Here is a 25217-nt window from a genome sequence, read left to right as displayed (position 1 = left end):
GGCCACCTCATGCGAAGAGTTGACTCATTGGAAAAGACTCTGATGCTGGGAGGGATTGGGGGCAGGAGGAGAAGGCGACAACAGAGGATGAGATGGCTGGATGGCATCACTGACTCGATGGATGTGAGTCTGAGTGATCTCCGGGAGTTGGTGATGGACAGGGAGGCCTGGCGTGCTGTGATTCATGGGGTCGCAAAGAGTCGGACACGACTGAGCGACTGAACTGAACTGAACTGAGGAGACACCAACCCTGTTCTCACCTAGACAACAGCGCTGGCAGAATCCGATGAAATTTGGAGTTCTGGAGTCTACTGAAGGTTTGTAACTTCTAGTCAAAAGGTTCAACAGTAACTTTGGTCAATTAAGGCAATTTGGATGGTAGCAGTTACCTATACCCAGCTCTGAGACAAGCAGCCAAGTCCAAGTTCTTAGAACAGTTTGCACAGGCTTACAATCACCAAGATGAGCAATAAGGGCCTTGTCTTTCAAATATTGGGAATCTGTATTCTGATCACTGACTGCTGTCTCTGATTACGGATAAGGAGACATAGAGACAGGCAGCCATTGCTGTAACAACCATCACCATGTTGCAACAGTCTCTCCATTCAGCTAAAACAACATGCAGGAGATTAAAAGAGCTAGCACCTATTTTGTTCTATTTCTTCGCTTCATTTTTCCTATTTCCTCCTTATGGGAAATAAATATTTAAGGACTAAGATATTAAAAAGTAATAACATGTACAAGGAAATTTAGAAAGTCACAAACATGATCATGGAAAGACATAGGCTCAGAAAAGACCTGAAAAGACCTTTTATTTACATATTAGACTGATACCTGGAATGGGGACATATTGTAACAATTTTAAAAACTAAGCAAACAAAGGGAAAAAATCCAGCAAATGCTGGGGAAGGAGAAGAACCTGATTTTCAAACTTCACATCTTATAATATCCAAATGTCAAGTTTTCAAAAACAAAAATAAAAAAATCACATGACATTCAAAGAAACAGGAAAGAATGGCCAATTCAAAAGAAAAAACAAAAACTAATCAACAGAACCCGTCCTTGAAAAAAAAAAATAGCAGATGGCAAATTCAATAAGTAAAGACATTAAAACGACCATCTTCAAGATCCTCAGGGACCTGCCTGGCAGTTCAACAGTTAAGAGTTGCACTTCCAATGCAGGGAACACAGGTTCAACCCCTGGTAAGGAAACTAAGATTCCCACATGCTGCACAGCATGGTGAAAAAGGAAAGAGACAGACAGACAGAAAGAAAATCTTTAACAAAATCAAGAAAATGACTTGTGACAAGATGAAAATATCAATAAAAGACAAATGAACCAAAAGGAAATTCTGGAGCTAAAAATGTACAATAACTGAAATGAAAATTTTATTAGAGATTCAAAAGCTGATTTGAGCAGGCAGAAGAAACAGTGAGTGAACCTGAAAATATGACCATATAAAGGACCAAATCTGAGGAAGAGAAAGAAGAAAAACTTAAGAAACGTAAACAGAACCTAAGGGACCTATGGGACACCAAGAAAGGGACTAATATACACATTGCTGGTATCTCAGGAGAAGAGACAGAAAAGGGCAAAGATATTATTTAAATAAATAATCACCAAAGAAGTCCAAATTTGATGAAAGACATGAATATAAACATCAAAGAAACCCAAGGAACTACACGTACAGTAAACTGAATGAGACCTATATCAAGAAAAGTTATAATTAAATTGTCCAAAGACAAAGGCAAAGAGAGAACTCTTTCTTGAAAGCACAAAGAAAAAAGTGACTCATCACACATAAAAGATCCTCAATAAGATTATGAGAAGATTTCTTATCAAAAACCATGCTGGCCAAAAAACACTGAATTGGTATATTCAAAGGAAAAAATCTATCAACAAGGAATTCTATATCTGACTATACTATCCTTCAAAAATGAGAACAAAATCAAGACATTCTAAGATAAACAAATCTAGATAGCACATTAAAAAGCAGAGACATCACTTTGCCGACAAAGGTCCACATAGTCAAAGTTACAGTTTTTCCAACAGTCGTGTATGGATGTGAAAGCTGGACCATAAAGAAGGCTGAAAGTGAAAGTGAAGTCGCTCAGTCGTGTCCGACTCTTTGCAACCCCATGGACTGTAGCCTACTAGGCTCCTCTGTCCATGGGATTTTCCAGGCAACAGTACTGGAGTGGATTGCCATTTCCTTTTCCAGAGGATCTTCCCGACCCAGGGATCGAACCTGGGTCTCCCACACTGTAGACAGACGCTTTATCGTCTGAGCCACCAGGGAAGTCAAAGAAGGCTGAGTGCCAAAGAATTGATGCTTTTGAACTGTGGTGCTGGTGAAGACTCTTGGAGAGTCCCTTGGACTGCAAGGAGGTCAAATCAGTCAATCCTAAAAGAAATCAACCCCAAATACTCATCGGAAGGACTGATGCTGAAGTTCCAGTACTTTGGCCACCGGATGTGAAGAGTCAACTCTTTCGGAAAAGATCCTAAATGAGGAGAAAGACTGAAGGCAAAATGAAAATGAAGCAGTAGAGAATGAGATGGTTAGACAGCATCACCTACTTAAGGGACAGGAATTTGAACAAACTCTGGGAGATAGTGGAGGACACAGGAAAAATTCTCATTAATATACCCCAAATGGTTCATATTGTTATATATCCTAACCACATGGTTCCTGGGATGAAAGGATGGTTCAACATACAAGAATCTATCAATATAATAGCCTGATATGCCACAGTCAATGGGGTCACAAAGAGTTGGACATGACTTGGTGACTGAACAACAACAATAACTGGGGTAAACAACAGCTGAGGAAAATCATTACCACTATAAGTAAAACCAGCCCTGTAAGAAAAACTAAAAATAACTGGTAAAAGTAAATCCATAGATAATTATAAAATCTACTATTACTGTAATTCTGGTTTATAATATGCCTGTTTGTTTTATACATGATTTAAGAAACTGATACATTCTTTAAATTATTAGACTATGCTTTTGAACAAACAACACATAAAGATATAATTTTATGACATCAATGACTTAAAGTATGTGAGGACAGAGCTATAAAGGAGCACATTTATGAAATTAAGCTGGTATAAATTCAAACATGGTTCCTGGGATGCAAGGATGGTTCAACATACAAGAATCTATCAAAATAATACACCACATTAACAAAATGAAAGAGGAAAACTACATGGTCATGTCAATTAATACAGAAAAAGTACTTCACAAAATTCAGTACCCTTTCCTGATGACTAAAAAATGAAATTCAACAATCTAAGAAAAGAAACTACCTACATCATCATAGCAAAGATCATATATGAAAAACACACAGTAAACATCAAACTCAATGATGAACGATGGACAGCTCTTCTTCTAGAAAAAGGAATAAGACAAGGATGACCACTTTCACCACTTCTAGTCAACACAGTACTAGAAGTTCTAGCCAGAGCAATTATACAAGAAAAATAAACATAAAAGCATTGAAACTGGAAAGAAATACTCTGTTTACAGATGATATGATCTTGCAAGTAAGAAACTCTAAAGATTATACACATACACATACATAAACATAAAAAATGATTAGAGGTAATAAACAAAAGAAGAAATTAAGGAAATAATTCTATTTACAATAGCTTCAAGAAGAGAAAAAACTAAGCACTTAACCAAGGAGACAAGACTTGTAAAATGAAAATTATAAAACATGGCTAAAAGAAATTAAAGAAGATATTAATAAATGGAAATACAACTCATGTTCATGGACTAGAAGACTTAACATGTCAATACTACCTAAAGCAATCTACAGATCCAATGCGATCTTATCAAAAACACAGTGACATTTTTCACAGAAATAAAAAAAAAAACTTATCCTAAAATGTATAGGAACCAGAGAACAAATTACCAACATTCACTGGATCATCAAAAAAGCAAGAGAGTTCCAGAAAAACATCTATTCTGCTTTATTGACTATACCAAAGCCTTTGACTGTGTGGATCACAATAAACTATGAAAAAATCTGAAAGAGACGGGAATACCAGACCACCTGACCTGCCTCTTGAGAAACCTGTATACAGGTCAGGAAACAACAGTTAGAACTGGACATAGAACAACAGACTGGTTCCAAATAAGAAAAGGAGTACGTCAAGGCTATATATTGTCACCCTGCTTATTTAACTTCTATGCAGAGTACATCATGAGAAATGCTGGGCTGAAGGAAGCACAAGCTGAAATCAAGATTCCCGAGAGAAATATCAATAACCTCAGATATGCAGATGATACCACCCTTATGGCAGAAAGTGAAGAACTAAAGAGCCTCTTGATGAAAGTGAAAGAGGAGAGTGAAAAAGTTGGCTTAAAGCTCAACATTCAGAAAACAAAGATCATGGCATCTGGTCCCATCACTTCATGGCAAATAGATGGGGAAACAGTGAAAACAGTAGCTGACTTTATTTTTCTGGGCTCCAAAATCATTGCAGATGGTGACTGCAGCCATGAAATTAAAAGACACTTGCTCCTTGGAAGGAAACTTATGACCAACCTAGACAGCACATTAAAAAGTTGCACATTTGTGCAACTGTGGTGTTGGAGAAGACTCTTGAGAGTTCCCTGGACTGCAAGGAGATCCAACCAGTCCATCCTAAAGGAGATCAATCCTGGGTGTTCATTGGAAGGACTGATGCTGAAGCTGAAACTCCAATACTTTGGCTACCTCATGCGGAGAGCTGACTCATTTGAAAAGACCCTGATGCTGGGAAAGATTGAGGGCAGGAGGACAAGGGGAAGACAGAGGATGAGATGGCTGGATGGCATCACCGACACAATGGACATGGGTTTGGGTGGACTCCGGGAGTTGGTAATGGACAGGGAGGCCTGGCGTGCTGTGATTCATGGGGTCGCAAAGAGTCGGACACGACTGAGTGACTGAACTGAACTGAAAATGTATACGCAACAAGAGTCAAAACAATCTTCAACATATTTGGAGGGATCAAACTCCCTGATATCAAAACTTACTACAAAGCTATAATAATCAACATATATGGTACTATCATAAAGACAAATATGGAGATCAATGGAATAGAATAGCACCCAGAAATAAAGCCACACATATATGGTCAAATGATTTTCAAATGGCTGCTAAGTCCTTTCAATGGGGAAAGCACAGCTTTTTCAACAAATGATGCTGGAAAAACTGAATATCCACACGCAAAAGAATGAAGAAAGACCCTCACCTAATAGTCTTATACAAAAGTTAGCTCAAAATGGATTAAAGGCCTAAAAGCATAAACTGAAACTATAAAACTCTTAGCATAAGGGAAAATGTTCAGGACATTGGATATGAGAGTATTTTCTTGGATATGACATCAAATAGAAACATAGATAAACTGGACTTCATCAAAATTAAAACTTCTGGGGGCTTCCCTGATGGTCCAGTGGTTGAGACTCCATGGATCCACTGCAGTGGACAAGAACGAGTTCAATCCCTGGTCATGGAACTAAGATCCTGCATGCCACGTGGCATTACCCCCCAAATTTTTTTCAATTAAAAAAAACTAACACTTCTGTACACCAAATAGCAGGAACAATAGAGTAAAAAGGCAACCCACAAAATGGGAGATCTATCTGCAAATCATACTTTATGACAATATTAATATATTTTAATATTCAGAATAGAGAGAACTTCTAAACTCACAGATAAACAACCTGATTCATCAATGGGCAAAGGACTTGAATACACATTTCTCCAAAGAAGATACATGAATGGCCAATAAACACATGAAAAAGATGTTCAATAACCCTAAAACCACGTTAAAACCACAATGAGATATCGGTTCACATCCATTGGAATGATTATCATGTAAACACAGAAAATATCAAGTGTTATAAAGGATGTGAAAAAAACCAGGACCCTTGTGTACCACTGTGGCAATGTAAAATGATGTAGTTTTACATTTATAGAAAACAATATGGTGGTTCTCCAAAAAATTAATGATAGAATTATAGGATCCAGAAATTCCACTTTCAGAAATACACCCAAAAGAACTGAAAGTATATAGAAACACAGATACACGTACACTGATGTTCATAACAGTTTAATTATTCACAATCACCTAATGGTGGAAGCAGCCTCAGTACCCATAGACATTTGTAGAAGACCCCAGAAAGTCAAAAAGGAATCAACACTTCAATAAGGAAAGTTATCTCCAACCAGTTGTTCTGGGTCTAATACCTCATTTAAAAAAATCATAAACTAAAACAGCAGCTGACTAACCTATTTTTATACTTCGGGTTGAGGAGGTCTTCCCAAGAGCAAACCAGAACCAGGAGTCAAAAACTGACAGATTTTACAAAATAAAACTTTTAAGTCTCAGTGCCATAGAAGTTACTATAAACAAAGTAAAATTACAAAAACAAACTTGAAAAATTTTTTTCCAACACGTATAACACAGAGATAATACCTTTCATAAGAGTTCTTACAAATTAGTAAGAAACAAATGAAATACCTCAATACACACAAGACTTAAGAGAAAACTCATGTAAGAAATACAAAACCCAGGGCCATTGTTCAGAGGTAAAGAATCTGTCTGTACACCCGTGGCAGATGCATGTTGATGTATGGCAAAACCAATACAATATTGTAAAGTAAAAAAAAATAATAATAATAATAAGTTAAAAAAAAAAAAAGAATCTCTCTGCCAATGCAGGAGACGCAGCTTTGATCCCTGATCCAGGAGGATCCCACAGGCCTTGGACAACTAAGTCTGTGCATCACAACTACTGAGCCTGTGCTCCACAGCCCTTGACGCACAACTACTTAGCCCACACGCTACAACTACTGAAGCCTGTGCACCCTAGAGCCTATGCTCCACAACAAGAAGCCACCGCAATGAGAAGCCATGTGCCATAACTGGAGAGTAGCTCCCACTTGCCATAACTAGAGAAAGCCTGCGTGCAGCAAGCAAGCCATCCAGCCACCTCATCCTCTGTTGTCACCTTCTCCCACCTTCAATCCTTCCCAGCATCAGGGTCTTTTCTAATGAGTCAGTTCTTTGCATCAGGTGGCCAAAGTATTGGAGCTGCACCTTCTGCAACAGTCCATCCAATGAACATTTAGGACTGATTTCCTTCAGGACTGACTGGACTGATCTTGCAGTCCAAGGGACTCTCAAGAGTCTCCTCCAACACCACAGCTCAAAAGCGTCAATTCTTTGGTGCTCAGCTCTCTTTATGGTCCAACTCACATCCATACATGACTACTGGAAAAACCATAGCTTTGACTAGACGAACTGTGTCAGCAAAGCAATGTCTCTGCTTTTTAATACGCTGTCTAGGTTGGTCATAGCTTTTCTCCCAAGGAGCAAGCATCTTTTAATGGCTGCAATCACCTTCTGCAGTGATTTTGGAGCCCAAGAAAATAAAGTCTAGTCTCTCAGTGTTTCCACTGTTTCACCAACTATTTGCCATGAAGTGATAGGACTGGATGCCATGATCTTAGTGTTCTGGATGCTGAGTTTTAAGTCAGACTTTTCACTCTCCTCTTTCACTTCCAATAAGAGGCTCTTGAGTTCCTTTTTGCTTTCTGCCATAAAGATGGTATCATTTGCATATCTGAGATATTGATATTTCTCCTGGCAATCTTAATTCCAGCTTGTGCTTCATCCAGCCCAGCATTTTGAATGATGTACTCTGTATATAGATTAAATAAGCAGAGTAACAAAATACAGCCTTGATATACTCCTTTCCCAATTTGGAACCAGTCCATTGTCCCACGTCCAGTTCTAAATGTCACTTCTTGACCTGCATACAGATTTCTCAGGAGGCAGGTAAGGTGGTCTGGTATTCCCATCTCTTGAATTTTCCACCGTTGTGATCCACATAATCAAACGCTTTGGCATAGCCAATAAAGCAAAAGTAGATGTTTTTCTGGAACTCTCTTGCTTTTTTAATGATCCAGCAGATGCTGAAAATTTGATCTCTGGTTCCTCTGCCTTTTCTAAAACCAGCTTGAACATCTGGAAGTTTACAGTTCATGTATCATTGAAGCCTGGCCTGGAGAATTTTGAGCATTTCTTTACTAGCATGTGAGATGAGTGCAATTGTGTGGTAGTTTAAGCATTCCTTGGCATTGCCTTTCTTTGGGTTTGGAATGAAAACTGACCTTTTCCAGTCCTGTGGCCACTGCTGAGTTTTCCAAATTTGCTGGCATACTGAGTGCAGCATTTTTCACAGCATCATCTTTTAGGACTTGAAATAGCTCAACTGGAATTCCATCACCTCCACTAATCTGTTCGCAGTGATGCTTTCTAAGGCCCACTTGAGTTTGCACTCCAGAATGTCTGGCTCTAGGTGAGTGATCACACCATCGTGATTGTCTGGGTCATTTAGATCTTTTTTTGTATAGTTCTTCTGTATATTCTTGCCACCTCTTCTTAATACCTTCTGCTTCTGTTAGGTCCATACATTTTCTGTCCATTATTGTACCCATCTTTGCATGAAATGTTCCCTTGGTATCTCAGATTTTCTTGAAGAGATCTCTAGTCTTTCCCATTCTATTGTTTTCCTCTATTTCTTTGCATTGATCACTTAAGAAGGTTTTCTTATCTCTCCTTGCTATTCTTTGGAACTCTGCATTCAGATGGGTATATCTTTCCTTTTCTCCTTTGCCTTTCACTTCTCTTCTTTTCTCAACTATTTATAAGGCCATTTTGCCTTTTCGCATGTCTTTTTCTTGGGGATGGTTTTGATCACCATCTTCTATACAATGTTATGAACCTCCATTCATAGTTCTTCAGAGAGTCAGTCAGTCAGTAAGTCAGTTCAGTCACTCAGTCGTGTCTGACTCTTTGCGACCCCATGAATCGCAGCATGCAAGGCCTCCCTGTCCATCACCAACTCCCAGGGTTCATTCAAACTCATGTCCATTGAGTTGGTGATGCCATCCAGCCATCTCATCCTCTGTCGTCCCCTTCTCCTTCTGCCTGCAATCCCTCCCAGCATCAGGGTCTTTTCCAATGAGTCAACTCTTCGCATGAGGTGGCCAAAGTATTGGAGTTTCAGCTTCAGGATCAGTCCTTCCAATGAACACCCAGGACTGATCTCCTTTAGGATGACCTGGTTGGATCTCCTTGCGGTCCAAGGGACTCTCAAGAGTCTTCTTTAACACCACAGTTCAAAAGCATCAATTCTTCGGCGCTCAGCTTTCTTCACAGTCCAACTCTCACATCCAGACATGACTACTGGAAAAACCATAGCCTTGACTAGACAGACCTTTGTTGGCAAAGTAATGTCTCTGCTTTTGAATATGCTATCTAGGTTGCTCATAACTTTCCTTCCAAGGAGTAAGCATCTTTTCATTTCGTAGCTGCAGTCACCATCTGCAGTGATTTTGGAGCCCCAAAAAAATAAAGTCTGACACTGTTTCCACTGTTTCCCCATCTATTTCCCATGAAGTGATGGGACCAGATGCCATGATCTTTGTTTTCTGAATGTTGAGCTTTAAGCCAACTTTTTCACTCTCCTCTTTCACTTTCATCAAGAGGCTTTTTAGTTCCTCTTCACTTTCTGCCATAAGGGTGGTGTCATCTGCATATCTGAGGTTATTGATATTTCTCCTGGCAATCTTGATTCCAGCTTGTGCTTCTTCCAGTCCAGTGTTTCTCAGGATATACTCTGCATATAAGTTAAATAAGCAGGGTGACAATATACAGCCTTGACGTACTCCTTTTTCTATTTGGAACCAGTTTGTTGTTCCATGTCCAGTTCTAACTGTTGCTTCCTGATCTGCATATAGGTTTCTCAAGAGACAGGTCAAGTGGTCTGATATTCCCATCTCTTTCAGAATTTTCCACACAGTCAAAGGCTTTGGCATAGTCAATAAAGCAGAAATAGATGTTTTTCTGGAATTCTCTTGCTTTTTCTATGATCCAGCGGATGTTGGCAATTTGATCTCTGGTTCCTCTGCCTTTTCTAAAACCAGCTTGAACATCTGGAAGTTCACGCTTCACTGAAGCCTGGCTTGGAGAATTTTGAGCATTACTTTACCAGTGTGTGAGATGAGTGCAATTTTGTGGTAGTTTGAGCATTCTTTGGCATTGCCTTTCTTTGGGATTGGAATGAAAACTGACCTTTTCCTGTCCCGTGGCCACTGCTGAATTTTCCAAATTTCAGACACTCTATCAGATCTAATCCCTTGAATCTAATGTCAGTTCCATTGTATGTTACCACATAGTACTATGTAAGGGATTTGGTCTTAGTCACACAAGGCATTTTTCCTTAAACTCTGAGTTGTTATGGCAACAATCTTTAAGACTAGCTTTAAACCCAGAGCTGATGATTACACAACAAAACAACTCATCCTACTCCAGGGTATGATCTTCCTTAAGTTCTGTACTAATGATAATACAACAAAAATGTACCTTGCTTAAGAACATGTTTCTCCTTAACAAAACCTTATGACTAATCTTGTTATCTTGTGGGAGTGGGTCTGGTAAGACCTTTACAACCTTGAGACATTTTTTTGATTTACTGTTAATAACCAGCTCAACAAGTATACAGCTCCCTTGCTAAGACTAGTGATGGGGCACTCTCTGTTCCCCTTCCGATGTCTACATCAGAAGCTTTCTCTGTCCTTTTTCACTGTAATAAATCTTCTGCCACACAAAAGCTCTAAGTGATCAAGCCTGGTCTCTGATCCCAAAACTAAATCTTCTTCAGAGATCATGAATTCATGAATCTGGTATCATGCACTGTAGGCTACCAGTATCTCTCCTTAAGGAGCTCACTGTCTAGTATAGGATGAAGATATAAACACTTCTAGTGCAAAATGATAAAATACATTTCTACTACCTCTGATTATATATTAAATTTATTAGTAACTGGATAATGCCACTGAAACACTTTTTTATTTTCAGCAAATTCAGAAAAAGGATAAAGTTAACATTGTCACTGAGAATTCGCTAAGTAGAATCTAAGTGAAACAGAAAATATTCTCCAAAAGAAGAAAAATTCATAAAATTTATGTTAATAAGAAATAAACAGAATTTATAAAAACAGAATGTTATAAAGTAAGAAATTTATTATAGATACTTTAAAAGGTAACTATGAATACTCTTTAATGTAATTAGCCTTAAAAGAGAAATACAAACCAGAAGTTACCTTTGGATGATTAGGGGTAGAAAGGCAATTAAGATTGGATCAACAATTATTCACTCAGATCACAACTATTTATTGTACTGTTAGAAAGCGGAAAATAAAATAGAGTTTCACGGTAAATGAAAGTTAAAAGATCTAGTATTATGTACTAACTGACATCCCCAAGCTTTTTAACCACAATTTTTTTTTTTTTATTTACAACCACCATATGAGCCTCTCCTAGTACTTTGCTACAAAGTCGTTCAGTCATGCCCAGCTCTTTGTGACTGTATGCACTCTAGCCCACCAGGCTCCTCTGTCCATCGGATTCTCTAGGCAAGAATACTGGAGTGATTGCCATGCCCTCCTCCAAAGGATCTTCCCAACCCAGAGACTGAACCCTTGTCTCAGGCATCTCCTGCACTGGCAGGTGGGTTCTTTACCACCAGTGCTACCTGGCACTGCTGATTTCCATATTTCTTATTAATACAGTTAAGCTATGTACCAATTCGGCTACCTCATATCATCTTTTTGGTGAGGAATGCATACAATCACTCATTCAGCAGATGCTTAGTGACTAGGCAGTGTTCTAGAATCTGAGTATAAAAACAATAAAAAAAAAAAGAAGGGATGGATGGATCGATGGAGAAACAGATGGGTGGATAGGACAAAGAAAGATGAGGAACAGACATATGTCAGGGGAATGAATTTCAATTACACCAGAAAAGATGCAGTAGGTAACTAAATTTTCATTACAAGCCAACATCCATTTTCCCAAACACAAGTAGAATGATCAGTACTTTCTGAAACTGACTCTTAACTATGGGCTGCTGGTTCCCATAGCAACTCCAGTCACCAGGGGAGAAAAGTTAACACTAGTTATTTAGCAGTAACACATTTCTCAGGGGAGAACAGAAGAAGGCTCATGAGAATAAGTGCACAATTTATTTTATTTTGAGTAGAGTTATCACTAAACATACCTTTCAGATAAAAAGAAGTTCTTGTGAGGATTTAGATTTTGACAAGATTCTAGGCTGCCATCAGATGATGAAGAAAGCTGCTCTGATTGCAAGTTGTCTGTATCACCCAAATTGGCCTCAGTTACAGATGAGGTCTTTATGTATTTTCTTCCTAACTTCGTTCCCAAGACATTCGTCAATATAACTCTGGGTATCCTGTCATATAAAATAACAAACACTGTACTATACTGAAATTTGCAGTAAAAAAAATTCTAGGAAGTTGAAGTTTCAAACATTTTCAACTTAGCATAAGTAATCTATTAGAATTATACCATCCTGGAAATCAACCCATAAATACTCAGTATTTTGGATGAACACTCTTTTTTTGTTTCTGGAAGTACTTACATCTTATAAACTGGCATAGATTGGCCTGCCACTATACGGCTTTAAGTATACTAGTGGATGCTATTGGAACTGCTTAAAATTTTAACCAATTTTTCTCAAAAAAAAAAAAAAAAAGGTTTTTCCTTTCCAGTAGTTATTAAAAATACAGAGACTACAAACCAATTCAAAAAAATCTTTATTCTCTTTCAACAGAACGGTCTTTGGTAAATAACAACATATTCATAATTGGCAAATGATAAATGCTAAATCCAACAAGAAAGACATCATTCAGACTGCATCTATAGTAATGACAGATTCCTTAAGAAAAACAGCACATATATTGATGGTAATAAATATGTTTTACATAATAGCATCAGGAAAAAGGGTCAACAAAATTAATGTTTAGAAAACTAAAGCATAATTTTTAAATTGGTGGGATTCATATAAAAACTAGTAATGCAAGCCTGGTATCTTCTTAAACAGAAGAGGATGGCCTAACCTTCCGTTTAGCCAGCTGTTATTATGAACAACTGATACTCGTTGCCATACCACAATGACGTCTTTAAAGCAAATACCTGACCCTGAACTAACAGGCCTAGATCAAATTATTGTGATTTTTAAAATTTGTGTTAGCATTTTCTTTTAAGTTTTCCTATCTCCTGTTTATGAGATGTCCTCCCTGACTGTCACTTGCAGCACTTCACTGACATTTTGTGAGAAATAACAGATAACACCTAGAAAGGACCAAAGTACTTTTGTTTAAGTAAACAATGTGAGCTTCCCTGTACTCTGCTACATTTGCTATACCACTCAGAAGGAAGGGAAGGGAAGTCGCGCAGTCGTGTCCGACTCTTAGCGACCCCATAGACTGCAGCCTACCAGGCTCCTCCATCCATGGGATTCTCCAGGCAAGAACACTGGAGTGGGTTGCCATTTCCTTCTCCAATGCATGAAAGTGAAAAGTGAAACGGAAATCACTCAGTCGTGTCCGACTCTTATCGACCCCATGGACTACAGCCTACCAGGCTCCTCCGTCCGTGGGATTTTCCAGGCAAGAGAGGTACCCTTCAATTTTCACTACAGAATAGAAGCACTGTGTTCTTTTCACTATGTTCCAGACAATGCAGAATTTCAGATCCTAGGAGAAGTGTAAAATAATTCAGTCTCCCCTTTATTTTAAACATGAAGAACTCAAATCTCATAAAAGGTAAATGGTTGCCCAAGTATAAGCAACTCTAGCTCCTAGAAGAACCTAGGCTTTTGGGTTTTTTAAATTTTATTCCATTACACTGCATTTTCAATACTAACTTGCCACAGCATCCAGATAACTGAGTTTATCTGTAGATACTTTGCTGCTGCTGCTGCTAAGTCGCTTCAGTCGTGTCCGACTCGGTGTGACCCCAGAGACGGCAGCCCATGAGGCTCCCCAGTCCCTGAGATTCTCCAGGCAAGAACACTGGAGTGGGCTGCCATTTCCTTCTCCAATGCATGAAAGTGAAAGTGAAGTCGCTCAGTCGTGTCTGACCCTCAGCGACCCCATGGACTGCAGCCTACCAGGCTCCTCCGTCCATGGGATTTTCCAGGCAAGAGTACTGGAGTGGGGTGCCATTGCCTTCTCAGGTAGATACTTTAGGAATCCTTAAATATATCCATTTCCAGAACAACCTCCACAAAAAAGTACTGGGTTGATTAAGCAGTATATGATCTTAAACAAGGCTATGGTAAATACAACTCTCTGAACTCAAGAGTTTAAGTGAAGGAAGAAAGGAAATAAAGTAAGCCATTTAGCACAATCACGAATTGTGGAGAGTGAAGAACAAAGATATTTGTCTTTCTCCTCTCATGATTTAAGCCTCTAAGATTCCTATTTATTACTGTCTACTTTGTATATTTGATGCCTGACAGAACCCTCCTTAAAATCCTGGATTTGAAGTAGGAATGAAGACAACAAAAGACCAGTAAGGAGTCTCAATATTTCTTCTGACCTCACACTAGGAATTGCAGGTAAATGAATAAAGAAAACTCAACTGCAGTTCTCAATCTTTAGGGAGAATGTAGGATTATTAGAAGAGAGAATTTTATTCAAGTAAGAACTATTTTTCTTCAAATCAATCAGTTCAGTCGCTCAGTCATGTCCAACTCTTTGTGACCCCATGGAATGCAGAATGCCAGGCAACTCCTGGAGCTTACTCAAACTCATGTCTATCAAGTCAGTGATGCCATCCAACCATCTCATTCTCTGTCGTCCCCTTAAATTTTACTTACTTTTAAGAGATGAGAGAATTTGATACACTAGTTGATAGCCCATTTTAAGAATTGATGATATACTCTTCATGTTCCCCTATCATTACTGAATTCTAAAATGTAGTTCATAACAAAATAATTCAAGAACTGTAGTATTTAAAATGTGGAGGATAGAAGAAGAAATATCCTCCCAAGAAAAAAATCAGCTATAATTCACTTGTTTAAATGCCTGACTATAGTAAGTTTAAGTACGTTTTTAAATGTTGAGTCCCTAAAGAAAGCTCCAAATAGGAGAGAAAAAGTCCATAGAAGGGTAGTTCTCTACAAAGTACTGAAGAGAATAATCAGCAAAAATAAGCAAACAAAAAAATGTACAAATATCAGCAAGGAAAAGAATAATTATAAAGATTAGAATTCTCTTTTGAATAACAAATGATCATTCTATTCTATTATGGTTTGTTTTGCTGCTAGATTGTTGAAGAAAGAAAAACCAGAGCTATGAAAAAAGAACCTTAGAAGTAAGTGAGAATTTTTAAGCTAAACAAATAGTTTAAAACTCTTTCCAAGAAGAGAAAAATTTGAAAATTCCCCCAAAACCCATTTGAAAAGATTATACACGAATCTACAATAGAAGCCACAGCTCTAAAGTACAAAAGCCCTAAAGGGCTCTGAAGCCACCAGAAGGCTCAAGGAGCTAACTTAGTATGTCTACCATGGCAAGTAAGCCAGAAAGAAAAACACCAGTACAGTATACTAACGCATATATATGGAATTTAGAAAGATGGTAACGATAACCCTGTATGTGAGACAGCAAAAGAGACACAGATGTATAGAACAGTCTTTTGGACTCTGTGGGAGAGGGAGAGGGTGGGACGATTTGGGAGAATGGCATTGAAACATGTATAATATCATATATGAAATGAATCACCAGTCCAGGTTCGATGCATGATACAGGATGCTCGGGGCTGGTGCACTGGGATGACCCAGAGGGATGGTATGGGGAGGGAGGGGGTTCAGGATGAGGAACACGTGTGCACCCATGGTGGATTCATGTTGATGTATGGCAAAACCAATACAATACTGTAAAGTAATTAGCCTCGAATTAAAATAAATAAATTTAAATTAAAAAAAAATAAATAAATAAAACACTTTGGCCATTTAAAAAAAAGGAAAGCATTCTACTACTGTGAACAAATGCCACAAGAAAAAAATTAAAAATAAGAATATTTAAAGGTTAATGAATTCAATATCATGTAAAATATGTAATAAAGTCCAATCCCTACTTTACTTATGAAAAAAAATTAAAGGTCAGAAAAATGAAAAGCAGTATGGGCACAGAGTTAGTTAAGAGCAAGGACTTTGGAGTGAAACACAGGTTGAAGTGTTTCAACTTCAACTAGTAATTATATAACCTTAGGTTGGGTACTTACCATAATTTATGCCTATTATCACTGATCTCCTCATCTCTAAGATGTGGAGAATAGTAATATCTACCTTAAAAATGATTAAGATTAAATGAAATAAAAGATGTAAAGCAATTAGCACAAGTCCTGGCACACAGTCAATTTATAATAAATGGAAGCTCACTTTAATCTACCTATTATTGAAGTCCCCCCAAACTTATAAATTATCTTTTCAATTAGCATTTAATTGTCATAATTTATCATGCTCTGCTCTGCGATCTTAATGAAAACATCTTCTTAGAAAAGCATATAATTAAATAGTTAGCAATATCTATAGTACTCCCAGCTCTTCATAACACACACCATAGCCCAAACATCTTTCTTTAATTATTTACAACTTAATGTAATTTGGGTACCTTGAAGAAACAGAGTTTTGTGTGACAACCTTACAGAATACAAATGTATAAAGTGATAACTAAGTTCATAATATCTAAAATGCCTTTTGGTATACAATTTATAAATTAGCACTACCATGGAAATTCTAGGGCTAGCCAGCAGTACAAAAGATTCTGAATGTTAACAAGAAATATGTAAAAGTGTATACTTCATCTCTTATACTATCTCAACACAGCAGGAAGGACTGAAAGTTGCCATTTCACACAGTCCATCCAATTTTTTTCTCAAGTATGCAAACAGTATCAGTAAGTAAAACAGATTCAATTTTACTTACTAATATTATGAAAGTGAAAGTTTTAAGTCACTCAGTTGTGTCCGACTCTTTGTAACCCTATGGACAGTAGCCTGCCAGGCTCCTCGGTCCATGGAATTCTCCAGGCAAGAATACTGGAGTGGGTAGTCATTCCCTTCTCCAGGTGATTGTCCCGACCCAGGGATTGAACGTAGGTCTCCTACATTGCAGGCAGATTCTTTACCGTTCGAGCCACCAGGAAAGCCATGTTGAAAGCACATTTCAAAACATAATATGCTAAACCAAAGAACCAAATTTTGTAACACTGAAATGAAGCAGAAAGTATACTGGCCTGAGAAATAATATCATTTATTGAATGTGTCTCTATACACATTCTGGTCCTTAACTGTTTCAATTACAAATTGTGAGTTCCACCCCACAGATAAGTAGCAAGGTAAATATAAGACTGAAATAAAAAATGGGAGAAAACTGAAAATCTGATAGGAGCTATTAAGATATCCTTGATGTTAAGAGCAAATTTTTAAAGAAATGGAACCCTTGTTGATAGATAACATAATTGCATCTGGCATTAAAGCTATAAATAACAAGTAAAAAAATAACAATACTAATTTAGTTTTTATTTTGCTACAATTTAGATGAACATTTTGCTAAAATTGTGCTGTGGCATTTAATAGGGTTTCTATAAATCTATTCTTATCCCAGATGGTATCATTCAAAGTATTACTTTCTAAATCAGTTTAAGCTACATAAATTTTTTTTAAATTTTTCAATTACCTTCTTAAAATAATATACAAATTTTCTAAATTTACCCTTTTCTTTTACTAAGCAATATTGTAAGTGAATAAAGTATCACTCAACTAAACCATTGCTGGCTTAAATAAGTCTTAAGGTTACAGGAATACCAGGGTGTCCAAAAAGTCATACCATCACAATATCTGGAATATGTAATTTTTTTAAACTCCAAACATATATAAACTTAAGAAAAACACGGATAAATATAATTACACCATTTAGGGAAATCCCAAGAACCAGGAGTTAACTTTTTTTAACAGAATATTGTACACTGTCCCAGTATTTCTCTAATAATCTCTGGTGTTAATCAATGAAGACAAGATAAAGATGGTTTACCTCCTCAAAAGTTTTGCACGTATCTCCCACTAGGTTCTTTCTTGCCTACTGACCAAGGCTTATAAAGATCTGGAAATATTCTCCCAGGAAAACAGATATGAACCACATATGGAGATAAAACCTAAACTAAAATATGGTTTATTTATTTTAAAAGATATGTGTGTATCCCACATACTGCTAGCTTGACATTTCTAAAACTCTTGACTCGTTCCTTCATTATTTAATAAGACTGATTGGGATCACATATTTTCTGTTTTTCTTCTCAACTTTATCCAGAAATTAAAAGGCTAAACTGTCTTCATTAAAGGGCAACATACTTAGATCACTACCTTTAGATCCCAGAATGTGCTTTTCTGTACATCTGAAACTATTACAACGTTGTAAATCAACTATATGCCAATATAAAATTTTAAAATTACTTAAAAATAAGTAGACAAAACTTTTAAAAAGTAAAAAAAAAAAAAAAGAAGAAGCCATTGCTGGGAATGAATAAGTAATTTTGGTTTACTCGGTAGTTAAATTTTAAGTTAAAATTAAGAACCAAACCTAAGTTTTTCTTCCTTTCATCTTTCTGAAATAATGACATCTTAGCCAAGTAAAATGAAAATAAGACAAACAGTATCATGTCAAAGTTAAGCAAAGTCTGAAGAAAGTCTAAGTCTCCTATTCTAGATAGCAAGTTCCACACAGAAAACATCTATCCAAACCTATACCCTAAACAGCTCTCCAATTTTCTTATTTGAAGCTTATAATACCTCTTTTCCTGTCTGAGACCAAAATTACAGAGCAGATCATTGGTTTGGGTGGAGGAAAAGACATTTCAATCAAAGAGACTGGAACTGCTAAGTAATCTCAGCAAACGTTTATTGAGAATTCAGTATGTGCCCAGTACTGTGTAAGGAAAAAATAATAAAACGTAGTCTCTGCCCTTATGAAGCTTATAGTAAGGGAGGCAGAGAAATCACATTAAATGTTATGGGTGCTATGATACAGAAAAGGCAGCTTTCCCAAAGAGATCAAAGAAAGATGTGGCAGCTGGAATCGAAGAAGGCTTCCCAAGAAGATGGAAATGAGTTCAGTGTTAAAGACCAATATCAGTCAATAAATGGGAAAAGGAAATTTTTCCCAAGATAAGAGGACAAAAAGCTCAGAGGTATAAAACAACATTATACATTCAGTGAGCTACCAGCAGTTCCTTAATTCTAAAGCACAGTACTGAATGTGGAAGAGTAGACAGACACAAGGCTAGAGACAATCAAGGTGCAATCATTATGGACGTTGTAATGCCAAGGTAAAGAGTTCGAACTTTAACCTAAAGATTATCTGGAGCCACAGAAAGATGTTAAATAGCAGAGTGACACACAACATCTTCATACTTCAGCAAAAATATGGTGAAATAATGAAGACGAAAAAAAAGACTATGCACAGGAAGCCCAATAAAATTACGATCAGAGTAATAAAGGCACAAAGTTATCAGGGTTTGAACTGGGGCAGTGATGAGAAAGAGGAAGAAAAGATCATTTGAAGACAGATTTAGGAGGCAAAAATAACTAGACTTGATAAATGATTAGATACAAAGAGTAAGGGAAAAACAGGAGCCAGGACAATTTCTAAGTTCTAATGCAAAGAACTAAGTGTGAAAAGGAGTCATATATTCAGACAGGGAGAAGACAGGAAAAAAGGAACAAGTCTGAAAACAAAGATGATTTACTCACTTTGAAACAAGCTAAACCTAAGACACCTGGAGCTGAGGGGAAGGTCTGGACTAAGTGGCAGCTCATCTGAGTAAGGGAACAGAAACACACATACACAGTAAAAAAACGAATTAGAATCTTATTGGGACTCTATTTCACATTTTATTTAAGTTTCCTGAACACATAATCTAGCTGCTAACAATTTCTGGTAAGAAAAACTATTCTGGGGGATGACGCATTACACTGTTCTCCTCACACTGTTCTAATTCAAAAAGATCAGACATGGGATGAGGGGGATGGATGTCATCTGGAGGAGAGCTGGAGCTTCTTCTCAAAAGAACCAAAGGGATTGGAAGGCCCATCCCTTTAAGTAGCCCCCTTTATTTAGATCTATCAGCACAGTAAAGGAATAGCTCACCTGTACTAAGAAAGAAAACCGCTGTACTTCAGGACAATGAGAGTAAATTGCTTCTTCATAAATTACTAAAGCTAAGTGTCTAAGATTTTGTGTGCTTTAGAAAATTTAATTTACATCAGGTATGATATAGTACGGAAATTCTTGTTATATAGCTTTTTATGTTATTGCATTTTTTAAAAGAAGTGTCCTTTAAAAAAAAAAAAGTACTGCACAACACTACGTTCAAATGTTGTGACAGAGTTCTACTTTAGTTTTTAAAGTAATTGTGCTGAAAGTCACCAAGTTTCAGCTGGATCTTGGCTTAAAGCACTTATAAATTGTTATCCAGGGACTTCCTTGGTGTTCCAGTGGCTAAGACTGCGCTCCCAGTGCAAGGGGCCTGATTAAATTCTTGATCAGGGAACTATATCCCACATGCCATAACTAAGACCCAGCACAGCCAAATAAATGGATAAAAAATAAATATTAAAAATATTGCTAAAAAAAAATTGCCATTAAGGTTACAGACCAAATAATCAAAGCACCATCTAGCTAATGGCATGCTATTCTAATTGAAACTAAATACTTCCCCTAAAAAAATAATTCACTTAAGGGTTAAAACTGTAAATGGAAATACATTTAAAACATTATGTTATAGGTCAAAAATTCCCAAAGCTAATTTCTAATTTTTAGTCCCAAACTTCACATACAATTTAAAAAATATATATATAGAACAAAACAGGTCTTGTTAGCTTTCAAAATTAAACTGCATATTTATTATTAAAAATCTGGGAGTAATAATTCAAAATCATCTCCTGTTTTTTAAATGCATGTAAAATATAAGAAAGCTCACAAAATAAAAAGTGGTAAGGACCTAGATTAAATAATATTTAAAAGTTATGTTAAAGATACTTGGCATGCTGCAGTCCAGGGAGTCACAAAGAGTCAGATGCAACTAAGCAACTAAACACCAACAAATGATAAGAAGCAGAAAATTTAAAAGATCCATAGATAGACAGACATTTTTTTTTTCTTTTCATCTTTAACATACCTTTGAGATAATATTTAGGTCCTTACCTAACAAAATCTAGGTCCTCATCTACCTGTCTATATCTAGTTCTTCATTTTATATACGTGAATCTCTAAAAATATGTATATGTGAATCAAATTATTAAGTTAAATGTACTAAGAATATTATTTGTTTTTAAAAATAATTCTAACCCAATTGATTTAACAAAATGTAGAGTCATTAACTTTGTAAATTAAGATTGTCAGCTTTAAGATTTGAGGGAGTTACACGTGTATATGCCGATTTTCTTAAGGATCATTTCCAACAATCTTATTTTTAAGATCATTGGACTTAAAGTACTTCCAGTGCAGTAAGCTGAACAAAATCAATACTGAACAACATACCTTTCAGATAAATTAAGGCTTTGGTGAAGAGGTTCTAATTTTTGACATGTCTCTAGGCTGTCAACAGATGTCGAAGGCAATGAGTCAGACTGCACCTTGTTGGCATCACATAAATTAGCATCGTTTCTAGGTAGGGTCTTTCTGAATTTTCGTCCTAAATCCGTCCATAGGACATTCGTCAACATAACTTTGAGTTGCCTGTTATACACATAAATAATTAATACATACAGTACTAAATATTATATAATACATGTATTCATCACAAATTATAACAAATGAAAACCTTCAGGAATTCTAATTCAGTTCTTCAAGCAATTAACCAGAGTAGTAAATACCATAACAAAAAAAAATCTGCCTAACCATTCTCAAATATACATGAAAAACTAAAGCACATTTCACTTAAATTGGGATTTCCTTCAGAATTCTGTCTGAAATACTACAACTGTGGTCACACACATGCACAGCTGTTGGGATTCCTGGTAACTAATCTGTGCTTACCCACACTATCCGTGGAACAATATTCATTTGCACATCACCTCACAAAGGCAACCACTTCCTGCATTACAAATGTGTTCTTAGTTTAGTATTTGTTGATTTGGAAACATAATTAAACCTAAAGATAACAGTACATCATCTATAGTCTTAACTCTATATAGTCTTAAGATACATTTAGGTTTACCTTATTTCTAAAAATAGGTCAACTTAAAACACTGTATGTATACCAATTTCAAAAGTAAAACTGATAAATCCAAGCACTGTCAGCTTTTTGCCTCATTATATTTTGCCCATTACTCATTTAACAAATCTTTGTACCAATGATACTTGGAGAACTGTGTTCAGTTCTTGAACCATGAAACACAGTACTGTGAACAGGCTACCAAGTTGATGTAAAACAATGTCAAATGAGGAATTGTGGGAAGAATTGAAAATGTTTAATTAGAAGAGTGTCTATTCTACTCCCTAGTATCAGTTTTAGACCCTTTTTGTTTAACAAAAGTAAGAATATTAAGAAACAGAAAGCAGTGTTTGTGTATGTTTAAGATAAAACATGTCAAAGAAATGACTTGTTTGCACCTGCCCCTTGGGGCTGTATCTTCAGATCATCTAGTAGAAGAAGTGGGAGCTTCTGCTTCTTCCAAGGAGCCACTACAGAAAGCACTTACAGATTTTAGGATTATCATTAAACAATAAAAAGATGAGAGACATTGCTATGAATGAATAAAAGTTCATTCTTCATCCAACAAATACTTACCAAATACCTTCTAGCAAAACAATTGGCAACAAACAAAACAATTACAGTTCCTGCCTTTGTGGAGGTTACATTTCAAGGAAGAATTATCCAATTAGCTATTTAATTACAACTGTAATGAGCAATATGAACAAAAAGTACAGATGCTGCATTTCTACTGAACCAGATAAGGGAAGTTTTACTAAGAATATGACTTTTACTGAAGTTGAAACTATCCAAAGGAAACAAGTGGAAAATGAAGAGCGGTTCAAAAAGGAGTATAAAATGTAAATGCTCAGACATGAGGAAAGTTTGTTCAAGAAAATTAAAGGACTTACCTGGCTCAAGTGCTTAGAATGAAGAGGAAATTTGTATAAAGATGGGCAGTTAGGCAGAACTGTGTGGATTATATTGAGGATTTGAAACTTTAATGTCAACAACAGTATCAATCCCCTAGTTTTAATAAAAGAATGATGATATCATAGCTGTATTTTTAAAAAGATGACTTTGATCTTTTGTGAAGAATAAAGAAAACATGAAGAGAAAAAATAATGAATTTACAGAGGTGATGGTGACTTAGGGATAATTTAATGGAATGGTGGGAGCAGAAACAGGAAAGAAGAAAAGGGACATGGATACAGCAAATGTAGGCAGTTGACACAGAGCTATGAAAGGGGGATACAGGACAAGCTGCTGCTGCTGCTAAGTTGCTTCAGTCATGTCTGACTCTGTGCAACCCCATAGACAGCAGCCTACCAGGCTCCCCCGTCCCTGGGATTCTCCAGGCAAGAACACAGGAGCGGGTTGCCATTTCCTTCTCCAATGCATGAATGTGAAAAGTGAAAGTGAAGTCACCCAGTCATGTCCGACTCTTTGCGATCCCATGGACTGCAGCCCACCAGGCTCATCCGTCCATGGTATTTTCCAGGCAAGAGTACTGGAGTGGGGTGCCATTGCCTTCTCCGATATAGGACAAGGACTGAGGATAAATGTAAGATTCAAGATAGGTCTTCTGAGTTAATTATTGGTTACTTAGCTTAAGATTGAAAATATTTGTGTAAGTTTAAGTGCTTACAGGAAAGAGTTCAACAAAGTAGGAGACATTGATGATACAGGAGACAGAATAATTAACATTATAATTAAGTTTCTTAAGAAGTGGCATAAAAAGAGCTAGTATTTATTGAACATGCACGATATACCAGAAACTACGCTAAGCCCTTTATAATGCTTTACTTCATTTAATCCTCACAACTAATCCATGAGGTCAAAGCTATGGTTTTTCCAGTAGTCATGTATGGATTTGAGAGTTGGACCATAAAGAAGACTGAGTGCCAAAGAATTGATGCTTTTGAATTGTGGTGTTGGAGAAGACTCTTGACAGTATCTTGGATTGCAAAGAGATCAAACCAGTCAATCCTAAAGGAAATCAATCCTGAATATTCATTGGAAAGACTGATGCTGAAGCTCAGTCCTTTGGCCTGAGCTCCAGTACTTTGGCCACCTGATGTAAAGAGCCAACTCATTAGAAATGACCCTGATGCTGGGAAAGACTAAAGGCAGGAGGAGAAGGGGATGACAGAGAATGAGATGGCTGGATGGCACCACCAACTCAATGGACATGAGTTTGACCAAGCTTCAGGAGATGGTGAAGGACAGGGAAGCCTGGCGTGCTGCAGTCCATGGGGTCACAAAGAGTCAGACACAACTGAGCAACTGAACACCAGAAACTCCATGAGGTACAAAGGTAACTATTCTTCTGTAACTGAGAAGACCAAGACAGAATGATTAATAACTTGGCCCACAGTAAAATGGGTTGAATAGTGAGAGTGGGATCCAGAGCCACACACTCTCAACTCTGTTGACAGCACTCTTAACTGCTCCACTGTGCTGATTTATGATGGCCTTCTTCCAGAAACCAAGATCATTTTTTCAGAGTGATATGAAAGGTAAAGGAATACAGGGTTGAGGAGAGAAAAGGCTTCAAATCTTCATTGTGTAGAGGGGGAACACAAGACGACTAGCAAAACACAGTAGGATTATCTTGGGATTGAGAAATCCAGTAAGATTAATAATTATGAATTTATAATGCCACAAACATACTCTGTTTTGTCATTTTTTTCCCATTAGTGCTCAGCCACCTTGATGTCAGCACAATGCAAACAGATAATCAGGTTCACAAACAATTATTAATTATGAAGGAAAAAGGCATCTTTGTAACTAAACATCTGTCAGCTAGCACCTTAACCAAGTGGTCAAAGATAAGGCTACCAACAGTGGGACAAGGAGATATTATGTATCCTCTGATATGACGCAATAAGCAAATGACATCAGCTAGGAAGCATTCTTGCCAAAAATGTAACATGGACCTAATCATAAGGCCAAACCTAGACAAATTTTTAAAATCTAGTATATAAGACATCTTACGAGACAACTGGCCTGAGCTCTTCAAAAAAGTCAGTGTCATGGTTTAAGAGGGTGAAGAGATGGTGGGATTATTCTAAGATTAAGAGAC

At 37.0% G+C, this 25217-nt stretch overlaps 1 protein-coding gene across 28 annotated transcripts in view; it reads right to left on the bottom strand.

Annotated features, from left to right (window-relative positions):
* Window positions 1-25217, bottom strand: part of SENP7 (SUMO specific peptidase 7) — a 185573-nt gene that overhangs the window by 69798 nt on the left and 90558 nt on the right. For 9 of the 28 annotated variants that reach the window (XM_086408931.1, XM_086408961.1, XM_086408921.1 and 6 more), the window contains 2 exons: window positions 21478-21675; window positions 12127-12321 (listed from right to left, as the gene is read on the bottom strand). The exons of 9 other annotated variants lie outside the window; for them this stretch is intronic. In XM_086408931.1, the coding sequence (XP_086265057.1) occupies window positions 12127-12321; window positions 21478-21675 (393 nt within the window). The remainder of the gene's footprint in view (window positions 1-12126; window positions 12322-21477; window positions 21676-25217) is intronic. 10 more of the 28 variants (XM_086409004.1, XM_086409051.1, XM_086409015.1 and 7 more) reach the window with 2 other exon arrangements.

The sequence above is a fragment of the Bos grunniens genome, chromosome 1, assembly GCF_055505025.1.
Source record: "Bos grunniens cultivar Pamir isolate PY7600 chromosome 1, Bosgru_T2T1.0, whole genome shotgun sequence".
Lineage (NCBI taxonomy): Eukaryota > Metazoa > Chordata > Mammalia > Artiodactyla > Bovidae > Bos > Bos grunniens.
Note: the sequence above shows the minus strand (reverse complement) of the source record. Positions and strands in the feature narration are given on the sequence as shown.